The sequence below is a fragment of the Harpia harpyja genome, chromosome 3 (genome assembly GCF_026419915.1).
Source record: "Harpia harpyja isolate bHarHar1 chromosome 3, bHarHar1 primary haplotype, whole genome shotgun sequence".
Taxonomy (NCBI): domain Eukaryota; kingdom Metazoa; phylum Chordata; class Aves; order Accipitriformes; family Accipitridae; genus Harpia; species Harpia harpyja.
The window spans coordinates 1,185,028-1,208,434 of NC_068942.1; the positions used below are offsets into that span (position 1 = coordinate 1,185,028).

General features: G+C 43.9%; 2 protein-coding genes across 12 annotated transcripts in view; one reads left to right on the forward strand and one right to left on the reverse strand.

Moving 5' to 3' along the window:
• ECHDC1 (ethylmalonyl-CoA decarboxylase 1) overlaps positions 1-8,575 on the forward strand; it is a 40,766-nt gene extending 32,191 nt beyond the window's left edge. For 8 of the 9 annotated variants that reach the window (XM_052781136.1, XM_052781140.1, XM_052781139.1 and 5 more), the window contains one exon: positions 6,094-8,575. In XM_052781136.1, the coding sequence (XP_052637096.1) occupies positions 6,094-6,499 (406 nt within the window). In that variant the 3' untranslated portion in view covers positions 6,500-8,575. The remainder of the gene's footprint in view (positions 1-6,093) is intronic. The other variant, XR_008234242.1, reaches the window with a different exon arrangement.
• Positions 8,576-11,491: 2,916 nt separating this feature from the next.
• RNF146 (ring finger protein 146) lies at positions 11,492-22,615 on the reverse strand. 3 transcript variants are annotated; one of them, XM_052781134.1, is made up of 3 exons: positions 22,506-22,591; positions 16,880-17,036; positions 11,492-13,261 (listed from the first exon to the last, which is right to left on the reverse strand). In XM_052781134.1, the coding sequence occupies exon 3, from the start codon at positions 13,258-13,260 to the stop codon at positions 12,202-12,204; it is 1,059 nt and encodes a 352-aa protein (XP_052637094.1). In that variant the 5' UTR covers position 13,261; positions 16,880-17,036; positions 22,506-22,591; the 3' UTR covers positions 11,492-12,201. The 3 variants fall into 3 exon arrangements, with proteins under 3 accessions (XP_052637094.1, XP_052637093.1, XP_052637095.1); XM_052781133.1 differs by lacking the exon at positions 16,880-17,036 and having other exon boundaries at positions 22,506-22,615; XM_052781135.1 differs by lacking the exons at positions 16,880-17,036; positions 22,506-22,591 and adding an exon at positions 21,619-21,747.
• Between the last annotated feature and the right edge of the window lie 792 nt (positions 22,616-23,407).

A 23,407-nucleotide genomic window follows, 5' to 3' on the forward strand; every position in this document is an offset into this window, starting at 1 on the left:
TGCTACGTGAACCGTTCAAGATAGCGTGCGGTTGCAGCAGTGCTTGACTCCCTGTGCGATGGTCCTTGCCCAGGCTTCAGGCTACCAGCGCTGGGAGTCCCAATTAATGGCTCCTTATGGCCCAGCTTGCAAGGCTGCCACTTGCCTGGGGCAAGATCCCTTAGCACCCCTGCCCGAGCCAAGGAACTGAAGCTCCAGAATTGGCTGGCCGCATTTGCAGCCAAGGGGCTGGAAGCATCAGAGGACACCACCAGGACTTGGGGTTTTGGGGCAGGGCAGGTGCCCCCAGCATGTGCTGCAGCCACTGATCGTGGGTTTGCTCAGCCCTTTTGTGACTGTAGGAAGAGCTTTATTCTGCTGTCGGCTGAAGACCCTTTCACACGCTTGCATCTCCTCAGGCATGGACGGACCTTGATTTTCATGTGCCATGATGGACAGTACAGGAGATCCCAGCTATTCAGATCCTGTAGTTATAGAGAACTCTGGATGCCTATGGCAATGCTTTTGTCTCCAGTGAAAGATTCAAGGTGACTTCTCTCTTTTATGGAGATGTTTTTGCTTTTTGCACCCAACTACCCACTTGCACCTCATCTGAACAGCTACTGTGTTTCAGTTGTCCACTTTAAAGTTTTTGTTGGTGGTGGTGGTGGTGGGTTTTTTTTTTGCAAAGCCAGAGATTTAGTATGCTGCCTAGAAGATATTACTTGATTTATGTAGTGCACTGGGCCAACCTGAAATAAAGGACTTCTGTTTAATCACAAATCGGGGCTTTTGTTGTACATATAAAGGAACAGGTAGTTTAGTTCTTACTGTGATGCTATAAATTCAACAATCGCAACTCTCTCTTGCTTTGTTTTAACTTACTGTAACACCCTAGTTGACTAAAAACATCCCATCTACTGCATGAGTTCAGCAGCACTTTCATTTTTTTGGTGGGTTTTGCGTGCATCAGCAAGAGAAAGGAGATCAGATTACAGATATTACCTGTGTAACTGTCTGCTGCCTGAGTGACAGTCACTTGCTGCAAGAACCCACCGCCAATACTGGGATATCCTGTGCCCCTTGGGATGCTGAAGAAGTGTAAGGAAGATGGAGTGAGACTATGAGGTGCAAGGTGCAGGTGAAGTGATGGGACAGGGACGGTATTTTGAGTGTTGAGAAGGTGCAGCAGGAAAATGGAAGAAGTGGACCATGGACTGGCTTTCTTGCTCACTTAAGATCCAGCATGCATTTGAGAGCTGCTGCTGTGGTGGATGGTCCTGGTAGCACTTGCCAAGCAAAGTTACAAAATCCTAAAGTAGTCACACCTGAGCTTTTGTCACTTGCAAGCAAGGTCATCAAATTTTCATGCCCACCTGGCAAAACAAGTTCCATTTGCATGATAAACACTGATTATCCACAGATAATGTCATACCTGACCTCTAACAAATTCTTGAACTTGCACTCCCCGGCAGTGTGTATTTTAAAAAGCTAGTTTGGCCACATGTCAGCATAGCACGGCTGTTACTTAATTTAACAAGAGTTAATTAAGCTGATGTCATATTGATGAGTGTATTGGAAAAACATACGTATTTGGGAAAGTGTATGACTGGACTATATCTCAACTTTGTTCTGTTGTTTGCTGGTTAAAACAAATGTTTGGCCCTTGATAGCCTTCCTACTGTTACCGTTTTCCTAGTGGTTTTCTTTTTTCTTTAACGTTGCTGTTTTCCTGTGCTTAAAATAGTTGTGTGTGTGGTTTGGATGGCTGGTTGAAAGCCTTTGATATCAATACTGTATTCTTGCCGTCTTCACTGAGTAATGACAGTCGGCCAAAATGCACGTGTGGCTGACCATGACCATTGCTTTTCACATGTCAGCTGTCTTGCATCTATGTTTTGCAAAAATGTCCAGTTGTATTTGAAAATTTCTCATTATTTCTGTAACACTTGCTCTACAGCATGTTAAAATTATGGATGTCTTTTAATTGTATCCCAAGGCCTTTGACTCTGTTTTTGGAGAATTTTCCACTTGGTGTTGGTTCAGTCACCTCATAGATTGTGTTACCAAAATTTATAGAAGTTAGCTGATTTGATGAGGGAACTTCCTATGGCCCAAGGCATAAGCTTTGCTTATTATTTATGCCGATTGGTGGTTTGAGAGCAGGAGGCCAAAGTATTTGTGGGGGAGATAAAAGTCACCTCCTGCATTTCTGGCTGCCCTCTCTCACTATAACCATAGCTGAGAACCAGGTGCTGTAGCCCTGCGTGATGCCAGCTGCCTCCCACCATGGTGTGCCAGTCTCACGCCAGTTAAAAAGAGAAGATTGGAAGTCAGGAGCTGCGTCCTTATGTGACACTGGGATGGGAACAAAATCCAGGCTGCTGACAACGTGTTTAATGTTTTAGGCTTCCTTTTTTTCCATCATGTGTTTCAGAAGCATAGTGGTAGCTTTTAAAATGCATAAAATAGAGGATGGTATTTATCCCTCCCTAGTAAACTTTATTAGTGCCTTTGCCCTGTCAGAGTGCTGAGTGGAATTCAAACCCCGAAGTCCAGGAAACGAGGAGGTAAGGGCCAGCACAAACCTTAATGTAATCTTAATTCTGCCCAAGGACCTGATGATACCTGTTGGAACAGTTCAGTAACAGGAGTACCATAAAAAGCAGGTGTGAAAAACTGAGAAAATACATTTTTGTTTGCATTTTCAGCTTTCATTGTATATGTTCCAGCTTAAAGTAGCTGGGAAATACTTTAGCAAAGGAAAGCGTACCTGTTAGCTTACAGCAAGTGCTGCCTTCGAGGAAGCAAGTGGACCTGTTTAAGGATGGGATTTGTTAGGTTGTGTTGTTAATGGCAAACAAGGTTTTCTTCCCACGTGCATTGCCGGTGATGTGATGTGATGCGACGCGACGTGACAGTCGGTAGTTGGTGGGCGCAACAAGATGTCATGGAGTGAAGGAATCCTCTGATCAAAGGTGGAGGATTTGTAACATTTAGTGCGTCTGAGAACATTGTAAAATGTACAGCAGGAACATTTGCTGTAGCTCTTTTTTGCTTTAGACGACTAACCCAAAATTGGCTGTGGCCCATGGTGGCTCTGCTTTCTTCCTAGGGGTGTTATAGTGCTTGTAACATGGAAAGACAATGTTCTTGAAGAAGGTTTCAGCTGCACTTTGGTGCTTATATTACCTTAACCTCTTATTTCCAATTTAAGTTATGAGGATTTTGCTACCCTTCACATTTCTGAAGGATGTTTCTGCTTGTAAGGTCTTCAGATACTTTGTATGTTAACTACATTTAATAAATATTTTTTCAGTATTGTCATGCAACAGATTTTCTTCTTTTCTTTAGGGCAGGGAAGGCATGTGTCTAGGAGCCTAATGGTATGATGTTCCCCTGGGATACAGGAGACCTGGATTTTAATTCCCTTGGCCTGGAAGACAAGAACAGGCATACTGAGTCAAATCAGGGTTCATTTTGTATTCATCTACTATTCTGTCTCAGGCAGGGCCAGTACTAGGTGAATAAGGTATCAACAGCTCAGGAGCAGAAGAGTACTTTGTTTTTTTCAGCTTTTTGATGTCTGCTTCTTTATGTTTAGTAATGCTTAATGTACTTTTCTTACATAAATTCATCTAATGAGAAATCAGATTTGTCATGTCTCAGAAGGTAGACTCAATTCCTTTCATAAAATAAAAAGGGAGATATTTATGCGAGGCTACAGCTGGTGATGTTCTGAGGCTGATCCCAGGCTAGCTCGGCAGCGGCACATGCCTCTTCAGATCTGAGCCCAGGTCTCCATTGCTTCCTTGGGCACGAGGACTGGAAGCGAGTGGTGTTCCTGACAGAGTGTGATGGGTGGTTTCTGTAAGAAATGGTGTGACTTCAGGAGAGGATTCGTAGTTGAACAGTCTGAAAAACTGTAGATACCTTTCTTAAGCCTGAAGGCAGTCCAAGACTACCTTTACACCTACTGACCACCACTTATCTCAGTATTTTCTGTGGAGCTTGTTCAAAGGAGCACTGTAGGGCGAAGTGAATCCCAGCGAGGTCCTGGAAGTTGCAGCCTCACAGTCTCTCTATGGATTTAGCTGTCAGCATTTAATTTCCTTTCATCATGTTTGGTTCCATTTTCTCAGAGGGAGGTGAAGACTGTGCAGGGTAACAGAGCCTTTCCCACATATTAAACGTTTTCAGCTTTTTTCTTGTTGGCATTGATGGATCGGCTGTACTTCTAATGCAAAATTTGACTTCCCATGTGAACTTCAGAGTGCATTGACCCAACTTCGAGATGAGTCCGTACGCTGCCCTCGGGACGTTCACTGAAACGCCTGTCCTGAACCCCGATGCCTGGGACAGTCTCAGATTCAACATAAAAACACAACGTTGTCCTACTGACCCACAGTGGCTGTCGTACGAGACTGCCTACAGGTTGTCTACCATCAGATGCCTAGCTGCGTATGACAGCTTCTTTTTTAATGCTTCACATCGCTCAGCACAGGTAGAATTAAGCCCTTAATAATGTTTTCATTATTGCTTTCCCAGTAGGACACTGGGTGTCAGCAAATTGCAAAGTAAGCTGAGCCAGTAAAGTAGTTTTGGAATACTTGCAGAGTTCCTTTTGGAGAGGAGAGAACTGAGCTCCTGCGATTTGTTGGGTTTGGGAAGCACTTGCTAATGTTAGCTAAAAGCCTTTCCTCCCCTGCAATACTCTGCTCTCTTCCTTTTGTCACACGACCTTCCTCTGCTATCTCTACAAAACGGCTTTCATGCAATCTGGCATGTCAGCTGTTGCCTTTGTGCATTGTGTTGAGTCTGGGATAAAGCGTAAGCTCTGCAGCCCTGGTGCTTTATAGTACGGCATGAACGCTGATGGTGCTCTGGTTAAGAAAAAAGCAACCAAGCAAACTTACAATTAGCAATAACTAAGCAGATTTGGGAACTGTGAGCTCCTAGAAGTACCTGCATTTTTAAAGGTTTTCTTTTTCTTGCCCCTTTTAAAGCTGCTCACCTTGGTGTTTTTGTTATGGAAAACTGCATTGGTAGGGAGCAGACTTGTGTGTACATCTTAGTATTACATGATTTATCTTCAGAAAGCTAATTAGTGCTTGAAGTAGAAGCTAATCTACTTCACAAGTGTAATTTACATCCCTTGTCTTAGAAACAGCAGCAAGCAACCACACTGCAGGACATCACCTTAAGAAAGAACAAGTACTGGTCTTTTTCTGTACATCTTTTCTGTATGTTCCTATTTCTAGAAGCTTTTTCTGCTACCCTAATGTGTGTCAGTGTGAACACTATGCAGAGACAGTACAAGCCGCTGCAGCAGAGCTCCTCCAGGGAGGTAGCTTAATCAGCCCTAGGGTGAGTTCTTAAATAAGGGAGGTGACAGACTGTAGAAAAGAGGCAGAGATGTGAAATCTTTGAAAAGAGGAATATGACTCTACCTTCTGGGGGGGGGGAGCAATTCTATTACACACTGTAAGCATAAATAGAAAGCAATTCTATTATATGTTGTGGGCCGTAAGTCGAGCATCCATCCTGACTTCCCTTGCTGTAGAGAGCAGTTAGAAATCAAACTCACATGGACCCTCTAAAGTACAGAACAAAAAAACCCCAACTGTGCTATAATCAAGCACCAGGGTGCTGACAGAACCTCCCTGGTGCAGATCAATACTAAGACCACGATCCATCCTCTTGAGAAATACGTTTTGTGTGTTAGTTTGCTTGGTTTTTACTCAAAACCCTGTTGGTTTAGGCATGAATTAGCAAGGCAGCGTTGGCACTGTGAGTAAGCGTAACATGCCTTCCGTCAGCAATTCTGTTTTCAAACACTTTTTAGAGCTGACTACAGGTATCGGTGTGGGCACTAAGCATCTTTACTTGTGGCAGCCTATGCATCTCATTTTGAGAAGGGCCAAAAGCTGCAGCCAAGGCACCGGGTGATGTAAAAATGAAGACGCTCCAGCTCTGGCTGTAATCGGCATGCTGTCAAGTTGTATCAGCCTTTGGAAGCAGAGGGGAGGAGAAAATAGAAAATGGAGTGCCGGCGAGCTGAAAACAGAAGCCGATGCACGGGTTGACCTCCGCGTGTTTGTTCTTCGTTGACAGATTGATGACGCCTGGGAGTGAAATTCGCTTTGTCCATAAGCACATGGGGCTGGTGCCGGGCTGGGGAGGAGCTGCCCGGCTGGTGGGGATCGTCGGCAGCGGGGCTGCCCTCCGGCTGCTGAGCGGGGCTGCCCGGCTGGACCCCGAGAGCGCGCTGCGCCTTGGGCTCTCCGAGGAGACGCTGTCCTCTTCGGATGAAACTGGAGCGCTGGAAGAAGCCCGAGCCTGGCTGAGTGGGTACACGGAGGGTCCAGCCAGCGTGATTCGGGCTGTGAAGGAGGTGGTGACCGCGGGAAGGGAGCTACCAGTGGAAGCTGCCCTAAGGAGAGAGAAGGACGTTTTCGGAACTGTGTGGGGCGGGCCTGCCAATTTGCAGGCCTTGGTTAGAAGACCAAAACATAAATGACAGTCAGTGCATAAGAAATGTTCTTGACCTTTTTGCAAACAAAGCTTTCGCTAAAGCAGGCATTAAATGGAATCATTTAAGGACTTGTTCATTTAAACTGGCGCTAACGTTCCTGTCGCTCACGTCAGGCAGACACATTTGGTGTGCAACCACAGAGAAATCCGCGGCAGATTCTGTGCTGTCCTAATCACCCGCTGAATGGCCATTAGTGAAATTAGTATGTAAAGGTAAATAATGTGCTGAGAATAGAACTATAATTCTTTTGGAATGAGACTGAAGATTGTTTTCTTTGGAGTTAATTTTGTTTTTCTAACTGGTATGGAAATGAATTGCTTGAAAGATAGGAGGTTTGTTTATTTGCAGAACAGGTGCATCTGAAGCTGCGACATATGAGTTCCCCAACATGAGACCAGTGTCTAAGCAGCTTTGGAGGGACGATAACTGGTGAGATGATAGTTTTTATTTTTTCATCTTCAGTCACTTCTTTGCATAATTGCTGAGAAAGTAGCCAAGGATACTTCAGTTTCAATGGTGATTTTTACAGGAGCAGCTCTAACTCCCTGAGGAGCTTATAGGCCTCATTCACTGACAGTGATTCAGGTCTTTAAATGCATTTAGGTTTGTTCTCACTGCTCGAGGAACCAACCACCCACATACACATCTGCACATTCCCATAGCCTGGACCTGTGCTGCTGAGCACATGCAAAGCTGCTGATCCCATTCTTTACATAGAATCTAGTTGAAATCTTGGAAGGCCATGATGTATCACGCTCCCAAGTGGGATGTCCTTGACTGACTGGGTGGCCTGAGTACTTCACCATTCTGGAAGGACTTGTGCGTGGATCTGTCTACGTCTTACTTCAGAGTATTTTTACTGGTAGGGCATATTTGGGCTGACCAGAAGATTTGAAACTCAGTCTCCACTTCATGCCAGTGACTGTGCAAGTAATTAGATAACTCAGTGGGGAGGGTTTTCCCTTTAGAAATCAGAAACTGGCACCGAGTCCCTGCTTTGGCAGGTGATTCTTAAAATGGAACATCTGTGAGAGCAAAACCAGGCAGACATATCCATGACGGAGAGTTTCCTGTACTGTTGGTTAGGATGCACTTGTCTCTAAATCAGCAGGGGCTGAGATCTGAGCTCAGGGGACCACGTGAAGGAGGAAACTTTGGGCTATGCAACACTGACGTGCATTCTCGCTCTGACAGGGCATAACTAACTCTAGGCACGTGGAATAAGCTCCCTTAGGAAGAGGAGGTGATTCCTTGGATGGAAATCGCTGTTACAACTTGTACTGTGGCAGGATTCCTGAGTTTTAGACAGTGAGGTAACTGTGCATATGTTTGAAGATTTTGGGACAGATCAATGATGGGAATTAGGCTCAATTGCCTGTTAAGATTCTGCAGCTTTTGAGCAGATGCTGGGCTCTGCTGGGGATGTTTTACTATATGGCTTTCACAGCAGGGAGTGTGTATAGCCTGAAGCAACCAAAAGAAATGCTGAAGAAAGGGATGTGTTTTGAGCTGGCACCTCCGGGAGGATAAGGAACTTACACTGCCCTGTTGATTCTGCCTGTCTGCCTTCACACCTGAAACTGCTGCTGGAGGAAGATTTCAAATTTCTCTTCCCCCAAAAGAAAGTTCAATTTTTACTTCCAGGTTAGAGACAGGAATGGGAACATGGGGAAAGAGTAGTGTTCTGGTTTGTGCCTCTTCCCCCCCCTCCCCCGTTTTTATCTGCTAGCTCAGTTGTTAGTCCCATGTGCAGCTGGGTTCTTGCCCGTGCTCTAAAGGACTTCAAACCCATTACTTCTGAAATATGGGTGTTTTAATATAGTCAGGCAGTACTTGACTGTTTAGTAATCAACCTGTTCCGCTTTTCCTGAAGTTCCTCAAGACTCATGACGGATTCCAGACTGCCAACGTCACTGAACCTTCAGAGTGGGCTCCAGTCCATGCTCCTCTGTTTTGAAGCACTGTCATGAGTCAAAAAACTGTGCTTTAAAGGGCAACTGGTTATGTCTTTGCTAGTAGTAAGAATAAACTAATACTAATACTGTCATTATGATTTTTAAATGGGTGTGAAAATTGCTTAGAGCCTGAGAGACCCTTGAATCATTTGGGTGGGGTTTTTTTTTATTTTTCAGGTTTGCCAGGCTGTAAGGCTCATTAGTGTATTCTGTGCAATGGGTGATATAAATATGAAAGGGAGGAAATTATAGCAGAAAAGCAGAATCTGTTTTACTTGCATGTTTTGAACTAGACCTGTGCTGCCAGTAAGTGAAACTCAGTATGTACACCTATTGGGGACCTCTTTCCATGAGCTTGCTTCTCATTTCACCAAATGCATTTCCCCAGCCATCCTCTCTGATTTGTATCAAAGGCCAATGTTTGCTTCTAAGAACAGGACCAATAATTAGCTAGTACTGAGACACTTTCAGATAAGGGAACAGAAACTCATTTTGTTGGAATCACAAATATACCAAACATAGCTACAGGAGGTTCTGAAGATAATTACACGTGTTTGTTTTGATCAAGGATTTTGTGAGCAGCCTAATACTGTATTCTCTGGTTTCTTTTCTGTTTTAAAAGCAAGCACAGCCCTTCGTATGAAAACCGGCCTAAGCAAATTACCATGAATGCTAGCACGAGAGCTCCAGACTGAGTGAGATGAAATGGAATTCCATTTTACCAATTTCAAACCTAAATGCTTTATTTCATAAAATACTTGATCATCTTAAAGTGACAAATACCTGCAACCAGCACCTAATAAGCATTTATATTTTCTTTACAATTATTCAAGACTACAAGCTGAATCTCGTTTTTTTTTCCCCCTCAGAAATGGCCTAAAACCAAACAAGTACTAAGTGCACAAAATAAATTAGAAACCTCAAAACTGATACTCGCAGTCTCCTAATTAAACGGCGTGCTAGCTTTTGTGTTTCCTAGGGGTTAGTTTGCCAGCTCCCGCCTCAGCAAACTAGGTTTCCCGTTACATTGTGAAATGCCCATCTTGTTCTCTTGCCTCTGCGCACTGGGACAGCCTGAGTGCTTCATGGGGGTGTGGATTCTGGGCCGAGCGTTTGAAAGTTGGATTCTAGAGATTGCTTTTAGCAATATAGTTACTTTATCATATTTGCTGCTGACAGAAATATGCTTACCGAATGGGCAGTCTAGGCAAGCTAGGTGTTCTTGCTGAATGCTCGGTTCACTATGTGATTTTTTTTTTTTAACCGTGACATAGGATTCCTATGTCTGTGGTTATCTGTTGGGGAAATGAAGAGATGCAGTAGATTTTATAGTATTTTAATTTCCTTTCCATTCTGCTCCACTGTGCATTTCTCTAGCTATGCTGTACAAGTTGAAAATCACTTAATGCAAGGAGTTACAGAAAACCACATAATGCAGTGTGGCTGTGGCTTAGCTAAAATTGACAGAGAACCCATCTCCTACTGAAGGTAATGGTTTAAATATAGGATGGGAATTACCGGTTACTACTTTTTCCTCGCTTGATCTGGGGAGTGCATTTGCTACTCTGATGATTGGCTATTAAGCTCTCACCAGCCTTACTTTAATTTTAGTACTTCACAGCTGCAGTCGGCCAGCAAGAGCCAAAAGCAGCATTATGGGTGTTTGGCTGAACAGAGGTCTGCCTCTCTGCTTTGGTCAAGAACCCCGGTCTGCCTCTCTGCTTTGGTCAAGAACCCCCAAGGGTAATCACTGATAAAATTATTTGTAGACTGTTTTGGCTGAAAATCCTGAAATTAAGTATATAGTGAGTCAAGTTCTTGTATTTTGCTTCTTGCTTTCTGCAATAGTACATACCCTCACATGAAGTAAAATGTGTGCACATAGCAGAACTGTTCTTACTGAAGGTTTTTGCAGCACAAAGTCAGACTTTGATTAGAGCCACTGTGTGCTAACTCAAAACAGAAATAAGACAGCTGACAACTAACAAACAGAAGAAAAAAGCATTCCATCCTCTTTCCTTCTGAAGTCCATGTTAATGAGCTGGCTTATTTCCTTGCGGAACGGGAAGGTGATTGTAAAAAATCTGTGATCAAGAGCATCCGTTCCTAGCTGAGAAAGAAGGTAATCTTCCTTCTTCCAGCCTAGTCTCTTCTGTACTTTCCTTTGTTCACTGACCCACTGATCTCACCTGTGGGCAGAGGAAACAAACTGGAGGCCTGGCACAGCTTTGCCCAAGATTTGACATGTCAGCCATCATTACAGTAAGGAGAATATTTTAGAAATTTAAATCTGCCATTTTTAAAAATCAGCCCTTTTAATTCCCTTCAGATGGTTGTTTGCCTACAACAACTTTTGTCTGAAGATGCGTAGTACCTATGTATCAGCTACTGTCCCTTCCTATTCAGGGATATGTGTACTAAAAATTGGAGTTCAATTAGCCTTATTTTAAAGATTGAGTCCAGAGTCAGCTAATGCTGTTTCTCAATTTGAAAAAAATTTAAAACAACTGCCATAGACAGGAAAGACAAGCTGTGCTTTGCAAGATCTGGCTTCCAACCTTCTCTAATACACAGCAGTCAGTTTGTAGCAATCTAGGAGACGCATTTCTAGTACAAGCACAAAAATACCTTTTCTGTGCTGCCACTAGTTTTGCTATGCAGAACAGATAAACAGCAGTATAGTCCTTAACATCTGTCTTCTCTGTTATAGGGTCAAGTTTGATAACTTACGCTCTTTTATTTCAACATTACTGCTGTTAAAAATAAAGCTGTGTGTGATACTTCCGCCTGCCATAACAGTGAAGCGAGCTTTTGGACGAGCAGTGAGTGCTAAGCCTGCAACTCATAATTTTTCAGCAGAAAGATACACAGTGTTGTGTTTAAGAGATGGCCAGTCAGGGATGCAAGAACTTCAAGATACCACTCAGAGCTAGTCCTCCCTTTTGGCAAACACAGGAAGCTGGTTTATGACAGTTTTCTTTAAAGTTCCTCCAGTGAAGTTCAATTAAACTGGAGACATATATAAGATTGTTACTGATAAAATGTAGTTTTATTAAATTATAAATTCCGTAACAAAAACGAGACAGATCAAGAAAGACCTCAAAAACAAAACTACAAGGACTAGATGGCAAAGCCAGTGAAAATGCCATGAAGAGTGTATAGGTAAGAATTTGCAACAAAAGTTAACAGCATTTTTACATTTCCATTGAAGGAAGGTAAATGATTGCTCTTGTCTAGTAAAAACACATTTTAACTCCAAACTCACATCTATTTTCTCACATTAAATTAAGCATCCTGCTCACACCCAGCATCTTGCCTGCTCCCACACTGCTTTAGTGTTCTTTTCATACATCAATCCATGCAGAAAGTAGTAAGACACTTAATGCAACAGTCAGATAATGAAGACAATTCAAGTTGTACAGTAGATATACATTGGCCAAAAAGGGATCGAGTATCTCCAAAGGGAAAATGCTACAAAATAAACACAAGACATTTTCAAGAAAACTGGGTATTGCTAAGCAGCTTTCAAACCATTAACAGGACAACCCAGTTTCGTACAGTTAGAGTCTTCCAGCTGAGACATATTAAGAGACTTGAGTTAAACAGGCCAAATCTGTTTCTCCCCCTCACCCCACCCTCCCACCAAACACACTGCTAGGTTTGAGTGCAACGCCAATGTGGACAGAAAATTTACAGATACAGGACTGAGTTTTTAATCGCATGGCTCTAGATTTAAACTTCAGTGACTGTGCACTGTCCATCTGGCCTTCTAGACCTTACGCTTGTGTTTACCCCCCCGCCCCCTGCCACTGGTCTATCCGCTCCTGACTGGCTTGCGTTTGCACTCGAGTGTCTCTGCTGGACAGAGGACAGGCGTTGCTGAAGGTGGGCCGATACATCCTCACTATCGCTGCTAGCATCCGATTCGGTCTCCTCCACAGAGGTGTCAGGGGCTGGCACCCTCCCAGAAGATGATGATTCGTGGTCTTCTTCTCCCTCTCCCCTATGACTCCTTTCAGCCATACTGTCTCCATTTATTTGTAAGTGGGCAAAAGAGTTCTCTAGAGAATTGCTCGCATCTGGTGATGGCGTTGAAGGACTCACCAGCTGACCATCCAGTGACGGCAGGGCCCTAGCAGAAATGGATGCCAGAGGCTGCACAGCTGCAGCCCCCAGCGTCGGTGTGCTGTCTGCACCATCGGCAGAGCTCTCTCTTGCCAGGTTGACAGTGTTAGCATCACAGTCCAACCTCAAGCCAGCCACTCCCTTCTTTGGTATATCTATTATGTCCCGTTTTATTTTTCTGCGGCGTCCGTGCTCATTTCTCCTATACTGAACCATATTTTCCAGATCCGCTATGTATAAAAACCCAGCGATTAGCATTTCAGTGCTCTTTTTACCCTTGGAAAAGGCATCTTCCAGCTCTCTGCTGGTACGTTCATCATACTGCCACCAACCATTTCTACCTTCGTAGTACCAAGCGTATTCTCCATTGCCTCTGCTTGCCGCTTTGAGTTCTTCTGGTGACAATAAAGTTGGCTTGTCAAGAAAATCCTCTGGAATCTCCTGCCGGCAGAGTGCACATCGTTTCCCAAGCCAAGAAGCTCCCTTCACACACAGATAGCAGAAAACGTGTTTACAAGGCAGACTTACTGGATGGACACATGTTTGCAGACAGATAGCACATTCGGGGACTGTCAGGGAAGGTGCTGCGTTAGCACACGACTCATTTGTCTTCCTGTTTGTGGGAAGCATGTTGATTGAATGATCTATTTCGCCACAGCCAGCCATCCTGCAAAGGATCAAAGATAGATTTACATCAGTTTATTCTGTCCACTGAAACTGGCACCTTACGTCACCTTTGACCTCAACATCCAGAGAATGAGATGGTTACCTTAAATTAAGGTAAGTTATCATTTATGAAGCTCAACTCAAAGAAACTCATAGGTTAACATTCTGTCTCCTGAGCTGACAGACTAAATCAAGTACTGGGAGAATTTCTTTTGCTAATCACCAATCTTTATCTGTTTAATTTTCAGCACATTATCATGCCAAGTTAGAAAAGCTTTGGAATTTCCTCCATTCTTTCTCTGAAGTAGTGTTGATTAATGAACCTCCAGTCAGCCAGCTACTTTGGAGCCTCCTCAGGAAATTTTAAGAAGCTGTGGTTCTTTCCTGAAGAGGTGATCTAGCTGCAAACATTGAACTTAAAACTATCTCTCTTCACAATACTGGTGATCATCCATTTAAGGGATTGCCTGAACAGTACCTCAGACTAGGTTTCCACAGTAGAAAATACGCCTGGCAGCAGCACCCGGCTGAAGTATTCTCCCACTCTGTTTCTTAGTCCCCATGCACCAAGGTATACCACCCCTCAAACTGGGCTCAGAACAAACCAGATTTGAAAACTGAGGTGGCTTTTTCAAAAGATACCCTGGATTCCTTTTTCCTAAACGTCAAGCGAACTCCCCGATATAGCCGAGCGCACCTCAGAAGGAATCGCTGCAGCCCAGCAGAAGCAGCAGTATACTGCAGAAGACACACAACCGTGATTCAGTTGGTTTGTGAAGTCATTGCCTCTACCTTCTCTGGCCTATCTTATTTCTGTCATTAAAGATGATTTTGTAACAAACTCTTAAGACAGCAGAGAATGCAAAACTGTGTCACTTTGGCATTGTGTAGGATTTCAGTAGCTGAAAAATTCTAGCCTAAATATGCAAATGCTTTCTCAACTACATATTTGCCATGGCAATCTTTCAGTCTGTTTCATGGTAATTTTCCTTTTATGTTCGTATTTATTAGCAATCAAAACCAAACACCAGATATCAAATGAGGGAGAAGAATGGGCTTGGGGGACACAGGCCTAAAAAGGTGCCTTTTTTCATTTAAATCCCCAAGGAACTTTGAGGCTGATCTTCAGCAAAACAGCCTTTCAGTGAAACTAGTCTTTGTTGTACAAGCACCTAGGAATAGTTCATGCAAAACGATCACAGGCACGTGGGCCAAAAGGGACCTTTAGAGGTCATGTAGTCCAGTCTCCTGCTCCACATGGCACTACCACCAATACTAGATAGATCAGCTGTGGCTTTGTCTAGCTGAGTTTTTTGGAAACCTCCAAGGATGGAGGTACCACAACCTCCCTGGATGGCCTGCTCTAGTGTTATACACATTCCTAGCAGAATGTGTTACCTCAAGAGAAAATGCCTAGTGTTACTGTAAAAGCCTCCACTGCTTTAAACATCTTATGAATACATGCTGAGACTAAAAAAAAGATTTATGCTTCAGCATCCGTGTTTATCTTTACAATAATGTATTAAGGGCTATTTACTTAAAAATGTATTTCTGTATGCTGTCTGTTCCCTTCTATCACTATAATTTCCTCTCAAAAGACCAATGCCTCTCTAATCCATTTTTTATCAAATCATTCTTTTAAAAGCTCTACAGCTCAAATATTTTTTCCCTGAAGTAGCACATAATTGTATCCACCTATGTTTCAGTTTCATATCTGAATTTCCTTCTCTGAGATTAAAGACAAATCTGCATACCAGTTCTTAAATCAGCATGCCAGACGCAGGCACAGCATTGCCTACCACCAGCTAACTGTCATTTTACTGTACAGTACACATCTGTCTGCAAGATCCATGCTAACAATGTTGTGAACAAGTTGCTTTCTGGGAGCCTCACACTTTTGAGGTTTTATTTTGCAACAGAATTTCACACCAAAACTAGGGGTTTATAACAAGACAGGGAAAGAAAAGCTAGTGAGATTTCAAAATACCCACAAATACAACCCAACCAGTATCTCACAACAGAAGAGCTGAAAGAGAGATCCACATATTGATTAATTTGCGCTAGCCATGGCTGAAGTAAAGGATCTGAGTTTTCAAGTGCTCCCATAATGATACCACTGCGCAAAAACACACAGCAGCAGAGATTTTTACTTCCACGCTACAGTTCTCCAAAAGGCTGCTCCTCCCTGAATACACTTTATAAGGTTATCCTTTTAAGAGTCAAAGAAAAGATTAAAACAACCAGTAGATTACGTAACTTCTATACAAGTCACGTATCATAATTAGGATTTTGGAGGGGATTAAAATGCAATGCTGGGATTAAAAATCCAATGCATTTTGACAAATCAAATTCTGATATCATGAGCTAACTTAGTAGTAAACTAAAAGCAGAGCGAAAGTTCTCACCTGTTCACTGAAAGCACAAAAATGCTAACATTTGAACTGTGCTCAATAGGTCACTCAATTTGAGGGTTCTTTGATTCCTTACTAGATCAAGACAATAATGCAGGATGTGAAAAGAAAGGAGTAAATGCCTTATCTTGAAATTCCTATGTGATTTTTAATGACTCGGAGGAAAATGTTATGCGTAAAATGAATACAGCTGGAGGAGTAAACACTTATCTCTAAACAAGCGCTACGCAGCACCATAAAACTCAAAAGATAAGCACAACCGCAGTTGCATGTGCTCAGAATGCAGGACAATTACGCACTTTAAGATTCAACTAAACTGATGCTGTCTCACTTTTTAAGGGAAGATCCAAATTAATCCTTTTTTGTTTACCTTTTTAAGTATCAAATCTAGGTCATAGAGTTTGTTTATAAGCTGGTATAAGGATGTACACGTAGATTTTTATTGAAGAGGTAGTCCTTCAGAAAGGAGGAAAAACATCCAGGACTGCTATTCTGCTACGTTATGACTGTGGAAGCACTTTCATTGCAACTTCATGGTATTAAGAACTGAACAAAACTGACCACAGAATATTTTTCCTGAAATTAAGAGTAATATTTTATAACAAGGTTTAATCAAAACAGGCTTTGCATTAGAACTGTTATCAAACAGTAAAGCTCTGTTATTTGGAGGGTTGGGTGCCCTTAAGTCACTTCTGGCAACAGGGAAAATTACATTATTGAATAGTGAGACTAAAAATTAGTCAAACTCAGGGACAAGTTCTAAAAATAATTTTATTTCAAGTATTTAGATCCTCAGTTCAGGTATAAATAAGTGAACAACAAGCATGTGAACACTGCATTTTAACATAAATACAGCCTAAAGCCAACTGACGAGCTAGTCCACAATCTTGCCAGATCCCACCTATTATCCTTTTGTGTGGGTTTATTTATTTTTTTTTTAATTTTTAAAACATGTATTTAATTTGTAAACTTAGGGTGCACAGCCTAGAGCACCTTCATCAACACACAAAGTACGGAAGAGGTGATGTATAAAAACTTCATGAAAAGACCCTGGGCCTTCTAGGACTCTCCTGGACGAAAAAGTAAATTCCCACAAAACCACCTCAAAAATGTGTAATTTTTCAAACGCCAGGTCAAATTCTAACTGCAACTAAGCAGCCTGTCAAGGAGCTGACACGTGTAAGTCCATTAGCAAAACAGCAGCTTACTTTTTCTGAATAATTTCTACTGAAGCATGCCACAAGACTAAAATGTCCTCTCTTCAGATGTCTCCAGCTAGGATGGCAGGTCCACTTTCCCAAGGCTGGCTCATTCCTTACTTGTCCTGCCCAATGGTACACTACAGTGTTTCAGTTTCTCTGCAAACTAATGGAAAGCAAACAACATCACCATTACAATGCTGTACAGAGGCAGGAATGAGGAAAATACAATGCCATGGTCCCATTACAGAAAAGAAATTACTAGGCTTTCATTTACCTGATGCAGGCCATTTTCAATAAAAATATCATCAGATTTCTGGTTTATTTCTTGCAATAATCCATTTTGGCCCACAGTTTTGATGTCAATTATTTTGATGTCTGACTTCAGCAAATTATCTTTTTCTAAAGTATTATAAGAGGCAATTATCTTTAACTGTAGTAAGTTAATGGCTCATTTCTGTAACGTGACCATGCACACAAAAGGAGAAACAAGACCAAAGTTAGGAGCATGTTACGTTTATGCAAATGTAACCTCTAATAAATGACTCCTTATATTCAGAGAATTTAAAAAGTCACAATGCCTTCCTAAACCTGTTTATAAAACTATCCGTATCATATCGTTCCAAAGCACTATCTAGGCCTGTATCTTGTCTCTTAACAGGGGCTAGTATCAGATGCTTGAGGAGAAAACAGTGCATGCCCTAAGGCATCTCCATATTTCAAACAGTCTGTAGCCCAGAGCCTTGCATCCTTGTCCTCTTTTTCAGAGATCACATGCATTCTTTTCATGAATGAACCTCAGAACTGTTCAGCACTTTTTTCTTTATAAATCTACATATGTATGTCCTCATACTAGCTTATAAACAAACTCTACGACCCAAGTTTGATACTTCACAAGGTAAACAAAAGAAGGATTAATTAGGACCTTCCTTTATTTCTTTATGAAGTGCTGAAGGGCTCCGAGGTTCATTCAAGGAGAATGAAGCATGCAAACTCTGAAAAAGAGGACAAGGATGCAACTCAGCCTCCACACCTCTGAGGAAATACACCCCTCTCCAGGCTAGCAGGTAACGTCAGTCACAATACATTTTGCGTATGTCACCAACCAGAATCTGAGCTAAGTAGTTTCACAAATACATAATAATCACTGGAAACCAGTAAGCGTCTAACATACCTAAATAACTCTACAGCAGTGGAGTAGGAATCTGCAAACTCAGAGAGGGCAGGGGGACCATCAAGACTGTACTGTCGCATTCTCTCACCCTAAACAGGAAGGTCTTGACCTACAAGAGCCACCCCTAGTTACAGAAAGTACTTGGGAATCCTCTGTAAAAAGACTGATGAGCCACAGAGTTTATATCTTCCTTCTGGGCTGTAGCTTTCAAGTTGATTCTTAAGCATTTTGAACTACAATTTCCAGTTGCTGCAAAACGTTACACATAGGAATGGTACGCAGCAGACCCGAGAATGTCACGTCTTGTATTTCAATTTGCTCAAGGAAAGAATCATTTCAGTATAAATACAGTGCAGATCAGACTTGTAAGAGTCGAGCAAAGTCAAGGAGTGGTAAGTCCCTGAGAGAACATGGAGCATTTAGTGTTATAGTACATAGTACTATAGTATTGTGCTATCGTCCTTCATCAAATGATCGAACTTTTATCATTAGTAACATCAGAGTGAAATGTTCAGATGACTTCAGTATAAGACACGTTACTCAACTCTTATTTTCTTTATAGCTGAGCTCCGTGTAACATTCCGTGCAGCTATTTTCAGAAGGAGCTCCTAAGGAAAAATGCAAAAATTAACAAGCCTATCCACACCTTTTCTGCCCTCATCATTCTAGCAGCTTTCCCTTTCTTCACATATCAATCTGAAACCAAGAGCTGCAATTGCATTAAAATTTTGGCTCTATTAATCCACTCAGACAAGATACTACTATGTTTGCTATGATCAAAGAGACAGTTGCAACGAGCTTGGTGCTGTGGGTGTGGTGTTCAGTCCTTCATCTTAGGAGTTGGTTTTCTGTTACTTCTGCAGGTAGCACATCATCAAACCAAATGCTATGTGGAGATGGGAGAAGAAGGTTGGGTCAGTTCTGGCAGATTTCTTAGGAAATAAAAATGCATGCACATATTCAAGGTATGTAATTATACCTAGAAGAATCCCATTAGGGCATAATTATAGGATTAAGGTAAGGCAACTTTCTAATTGCTGCATAGCTCTTAAAAAGAGCTAGTTCACAAACCCACTTCAAGTAACCTCTACATTTCATGACTTCGTTATTTATTTAATAAGGCAGTCTTGAAAATTTTACTAAACAGGATAAGACACTTGTGGTTACACACAAACCCCCTTTCCTGGACAGTGACGACTCCTTCAAAGTCAAGTGGGTAAGAGCTGTGTTCTATACTCAGCAATTAATTTTCTATGCTAGAAAAGCATGTAGTATGAGGAGTTACGCTATCTGAAGCGACCTGCAAGTATCCCTTCCTTCTGCACGCTCACTAAATCCATACATCCTATCACACACCGATTTTGAAACTTCCATTCAAGATGCAACACATGAAGGACAATCCCAGTGATGAGGAGCAAGAATTTAAATTGGGCAACATCCCCTCCCAAACTGAGGCCCAGCGAGCATTTTAACTGCTCTCTTTGTCCCCTTGAAAGTCTCTCAGGATGCTTGCTGGGACAAGTCACATCTGCTTCTTCCACGCAACTTTAAGGTGTTGAAGTGGTGGAATTCCTACCAGACCGATCTCCCAAAAATGATGTCAGGTTCTCCTTAAGGAAAAATTTCAAGCTTTCACTAGACCAAGACAGAATGAAATAATTTCTTGTTAGCTCAGTCAACTGTGCCCACTGGATTCCCAGTAAACTATGGGACCCGACACAATTTTTTTCCACTTTTCTCTTTCTTCGGAAAAAACAGCAACAATAAAAAAAATCCCAGAAACTCACATATTTAAGAAGCCAGCTCCTAAATGTCAATGAAGTGTTACCTCCAGTCTTAAGAAGGCTCTTCTGTAAGTAAAAGCTTAGCTTTTTAAAAACGAACAAGCATAAACCATTGGTACATTCAACTACCACCAGCTTCTAACCAAACCAGCCAAAGACTGTTATTTGAGTCCTACTTCAAGTGACAGATGATCTCACAAATTCTGCAACTCTGTACAGATTACTCTGAAGTAGATATCACAAAATCATCACTCCTCCCCCCTGCCCCAGGCTGAAAACCCAACAGCTACAGCACTACTTCAAAAGAGTAAATGCTCTTCTGTAATTACTCGGATTTTTCCATCAAGCTCCCTAACTTGTAACTCAATTATGGAGGGGGGCAGGAGGGGAAAAAGAACCCCAGATTTTCACCCTTCCCTACAAGTTGCCATAAGCCAAATGCCGTGGGAAGAAGGAAGGAAGGTGGCTGGTTTTTTAAATGGGAAAAACTCACTCTCCTGTCTGAAGGTCTGCTACTGTCACTGTAGTATCAGGTCAAGGTACTGAGCCTATCAGGTATTTTTTTAAACTGTCCCTGGGCACTGGAGAGCGCAACAGAGAAATACCCTCGCTGTTTCGTGTTCTTACCTACTTTTCTGTATCTGTTTCTTAAACTTGGAATATCTTTAGGAATTGCTGATTGTGATGAGGCTTCAAGTTGCCTGTGTTTTCTTATCCTTTGCTATTACACATTAATAAAAAAACAACCCTTATATGTGCATTTGGAACTGAATCACAGAAGAATAGTCAAGTGCGGAACAGTCAACCATTTCGGTATTGAACTGCTACGTATTTCTTCAAAATTAGGTTCTTCTCCTATGCTACAACTGGACCACTGAATTTGAATTTTGAGCATATATCCTATTTCAATTTATTTAACAGAGCAAATGTTAAGTTTATCACTCAAGTAAAATGACACTGTGTGGAAAACGAAGCAGAAACTGGTTCATCTGAAGTTATCGATGCTTCAGAAACAGAAAGGAAGTACAGGAACATCTCTTCATATATATAGACTTGATTAACATGCACAGAAGAGAGGGGGAAAAAAAAACCCAAACAAAAATCAATTTTGACAAAAAGACTTTTCCCCCACCAATTCCAGGAGTCCACCATTCAATAGCCTTTAAAAATACTGCAGTTCCAGCTCTCTAAATAAACGACAATTCAATTACATCTAAATTGATGCAGTATATTTTGAAGGAAACAAGAACAACAGAACTTTTTCTTTCACTCGGTACAGATTCTGCATTACAGCAATTTAAACAATTGGTACTTTGATTCACTCGGAAAGAAACCACAGTATTAACCACACAAGACTATAAAGCAAGTTCTTGCAAACATTCAATATTTAAGATTTACTCAAAATGACCAAATCAATATTCAGATTTCACCGTGTCTTCAATACCATTACAAACTGTAATTTTTGGTAGCGCATTTTCAGAGACGCTTGAGGAACTATTTTTAAGTAGCCCACTGTCCAGAGGCAGCAGCTAACGAAGTAGCGGGACTGTTTTTTCAGCATTACAAATCCGACAAAAGCAAAGCGTTTTAAAGCTCTGCTCCCTACTCCTCCTTGTAATTAATTATTCAATGTCTACTTGCCTACTGCACCACCGGTTAACAGAACCTACAGGATTTCCAGTTCACATCATGAAAGAGTTACACTAAGATTTAAGACCCGACACTTTTATTTGGTTTTAACCATTTCACCGGTCCGATTACCTCGTTTGTATGGAGAAACTCGTACTTACCGAATATTTTGCAACAGTTTTTCGGTGGTGGCAACATACACTGCACCAAAAGCCGGACCATCTCGTCACGTCCCGCTTTAAGACTCTGGAGGGACGCAACCCAAACCCTCGAGCCGAGACCACCGAGCGCCAAGAAACCGCAGCCCTCCCATTAAAAACCCACCGGCTCCTTCCTTCCACGGGCTTCGTGACCGGGCTCCCACGACTCCGTGGACGACCGCCCTCCCAGCTCACCGCGGCCACCGCGCCCGGCCGCCTACAGCAACGACATTCGGAAAGGCCGACGGACACCACGCGGGGCGGAGTGCCTCAGAAGCGCCGCGCTCCCTTCGGTCAGCGGATCCTGCCACGCGTGACGCCGCCACAGCTAGTGCTCCTATTTTACTACCGAAAAGAACGAAACCCGGACACGGCGAGGGGAGGGGGGGGGGGGCCGGCAGCCGCTTCGCTCCACACCGGGCGGACAGAGGGCCCCGGCCGGGCTGACGGGACCGGCGGGAGGGACCGCTCCCGCCCCCCCCCCCGCGCCCGTCACGTGACCCCGCCGGCGGGGCGGGAGACGCGCTCCTTCCCCCCCCCCCCCCCCCCCCGCCAAAACAATGCCGGGGCGGCCGCCCCTCAGCGGCAGGCCCGCACCCACACCGATACCCACACCGACACCCGCACCCACACCCACACCGTGCCGCTCGCCGGCCTTTTGTTCGGGGTGCTCGCCCGCGCGGCCAGGCCTCGGCGCCCGCTCACCGCTGAGGGGAGGGGGGGGGGTGGGCAGCGCCGGCCCCGGGGGGGTGTTGGAGCGACCGTTGGCGGCGGCGGCCTCCCGCTCCCTCCTCCTCCTCCTCCTCCTCCCGCGGCGGCGCCAGGGACCGGCTGGGCCAGGCACTCACCCGCCGGGCCGGCCGGCTCAGCCCGCCGCCGTCACCTGCCGCCTCCTCCTCCGGCCCCGCCGCCGGGACAGCGGGACGCGCCGACGTCACGCGCGGGACCGGGGGCGGGGGAGAGAACGCGCCACTGTGACGCCGCGGAGGGGGAGGGGCGCCCGTGACGCCATTACGTGACACCGCCTCGTCTCGTCCCGTCACGTCCCCGCGGCGGCGGCGTTATGGCGGCCGGGCCTGCGGGGCCTGCGCCGGTCCGGCTGCTCCCGGGCTAACGGGGAGGCGGCGGCGACGGCCCCCCCCCCTTCGGGGGTCCTGCGTGGTGCGGGGGGGACGGGACACCTTGACCTGCCCCTTCGCCATCTTGCGTTGCCTGCCGTTGTCGGAAGCAGTCGACAGGCCTGCTGTCTTAATTCCCGGATAAAGCAGAGCGGGAAGCAATAATCCACGCGTCCTTCGAGCTGGAACCGCTGCGGCCGTGTCCCCAGCTACTCGTTGCACGCAAACGGAAACCTTAAAACGTTTCGGGGTGCCTGCGGGTGCGCGCTGGGTCGCCCCGGGCCTGCGGCGGTGGTGGCCGCTCGTGATCTTTTAACGCCCAGAAATCACGAGCGTCTGAGAACACGAAAGATAAGGATGTTAAATTCTAACTGTAATCGGGAATACTGAAACAAATGTGTCTGGTTAAACCACGGAGTTTTTCTCAAAGTCTGGAAAGAGCCTACCTGTAATTAGCACCGGTTTTAACAAATGTGGCACGATTGCATCCAAGGACAAACATTTATGTGGCAACCCGTACTGCTCTTTAAAGAGGTCTGTGTGAGGCTGAGTCAAAGAACAGAGACCAGAGAAAAGGAAAGGTCCCTCGCTGGCAGCGTGCGTTCAGCAACAATAGGCTTAATCCTTTACTG

Excerpts from the sequence above, each read along its gene's own strand:
- RNF146 (XM_052781133.1), bottom strand. The coding sequence starts at position 13,260 with ATGGCTGGCTGTGGCGAAATAGATCATTCAATCAACATGCTTCCCACA.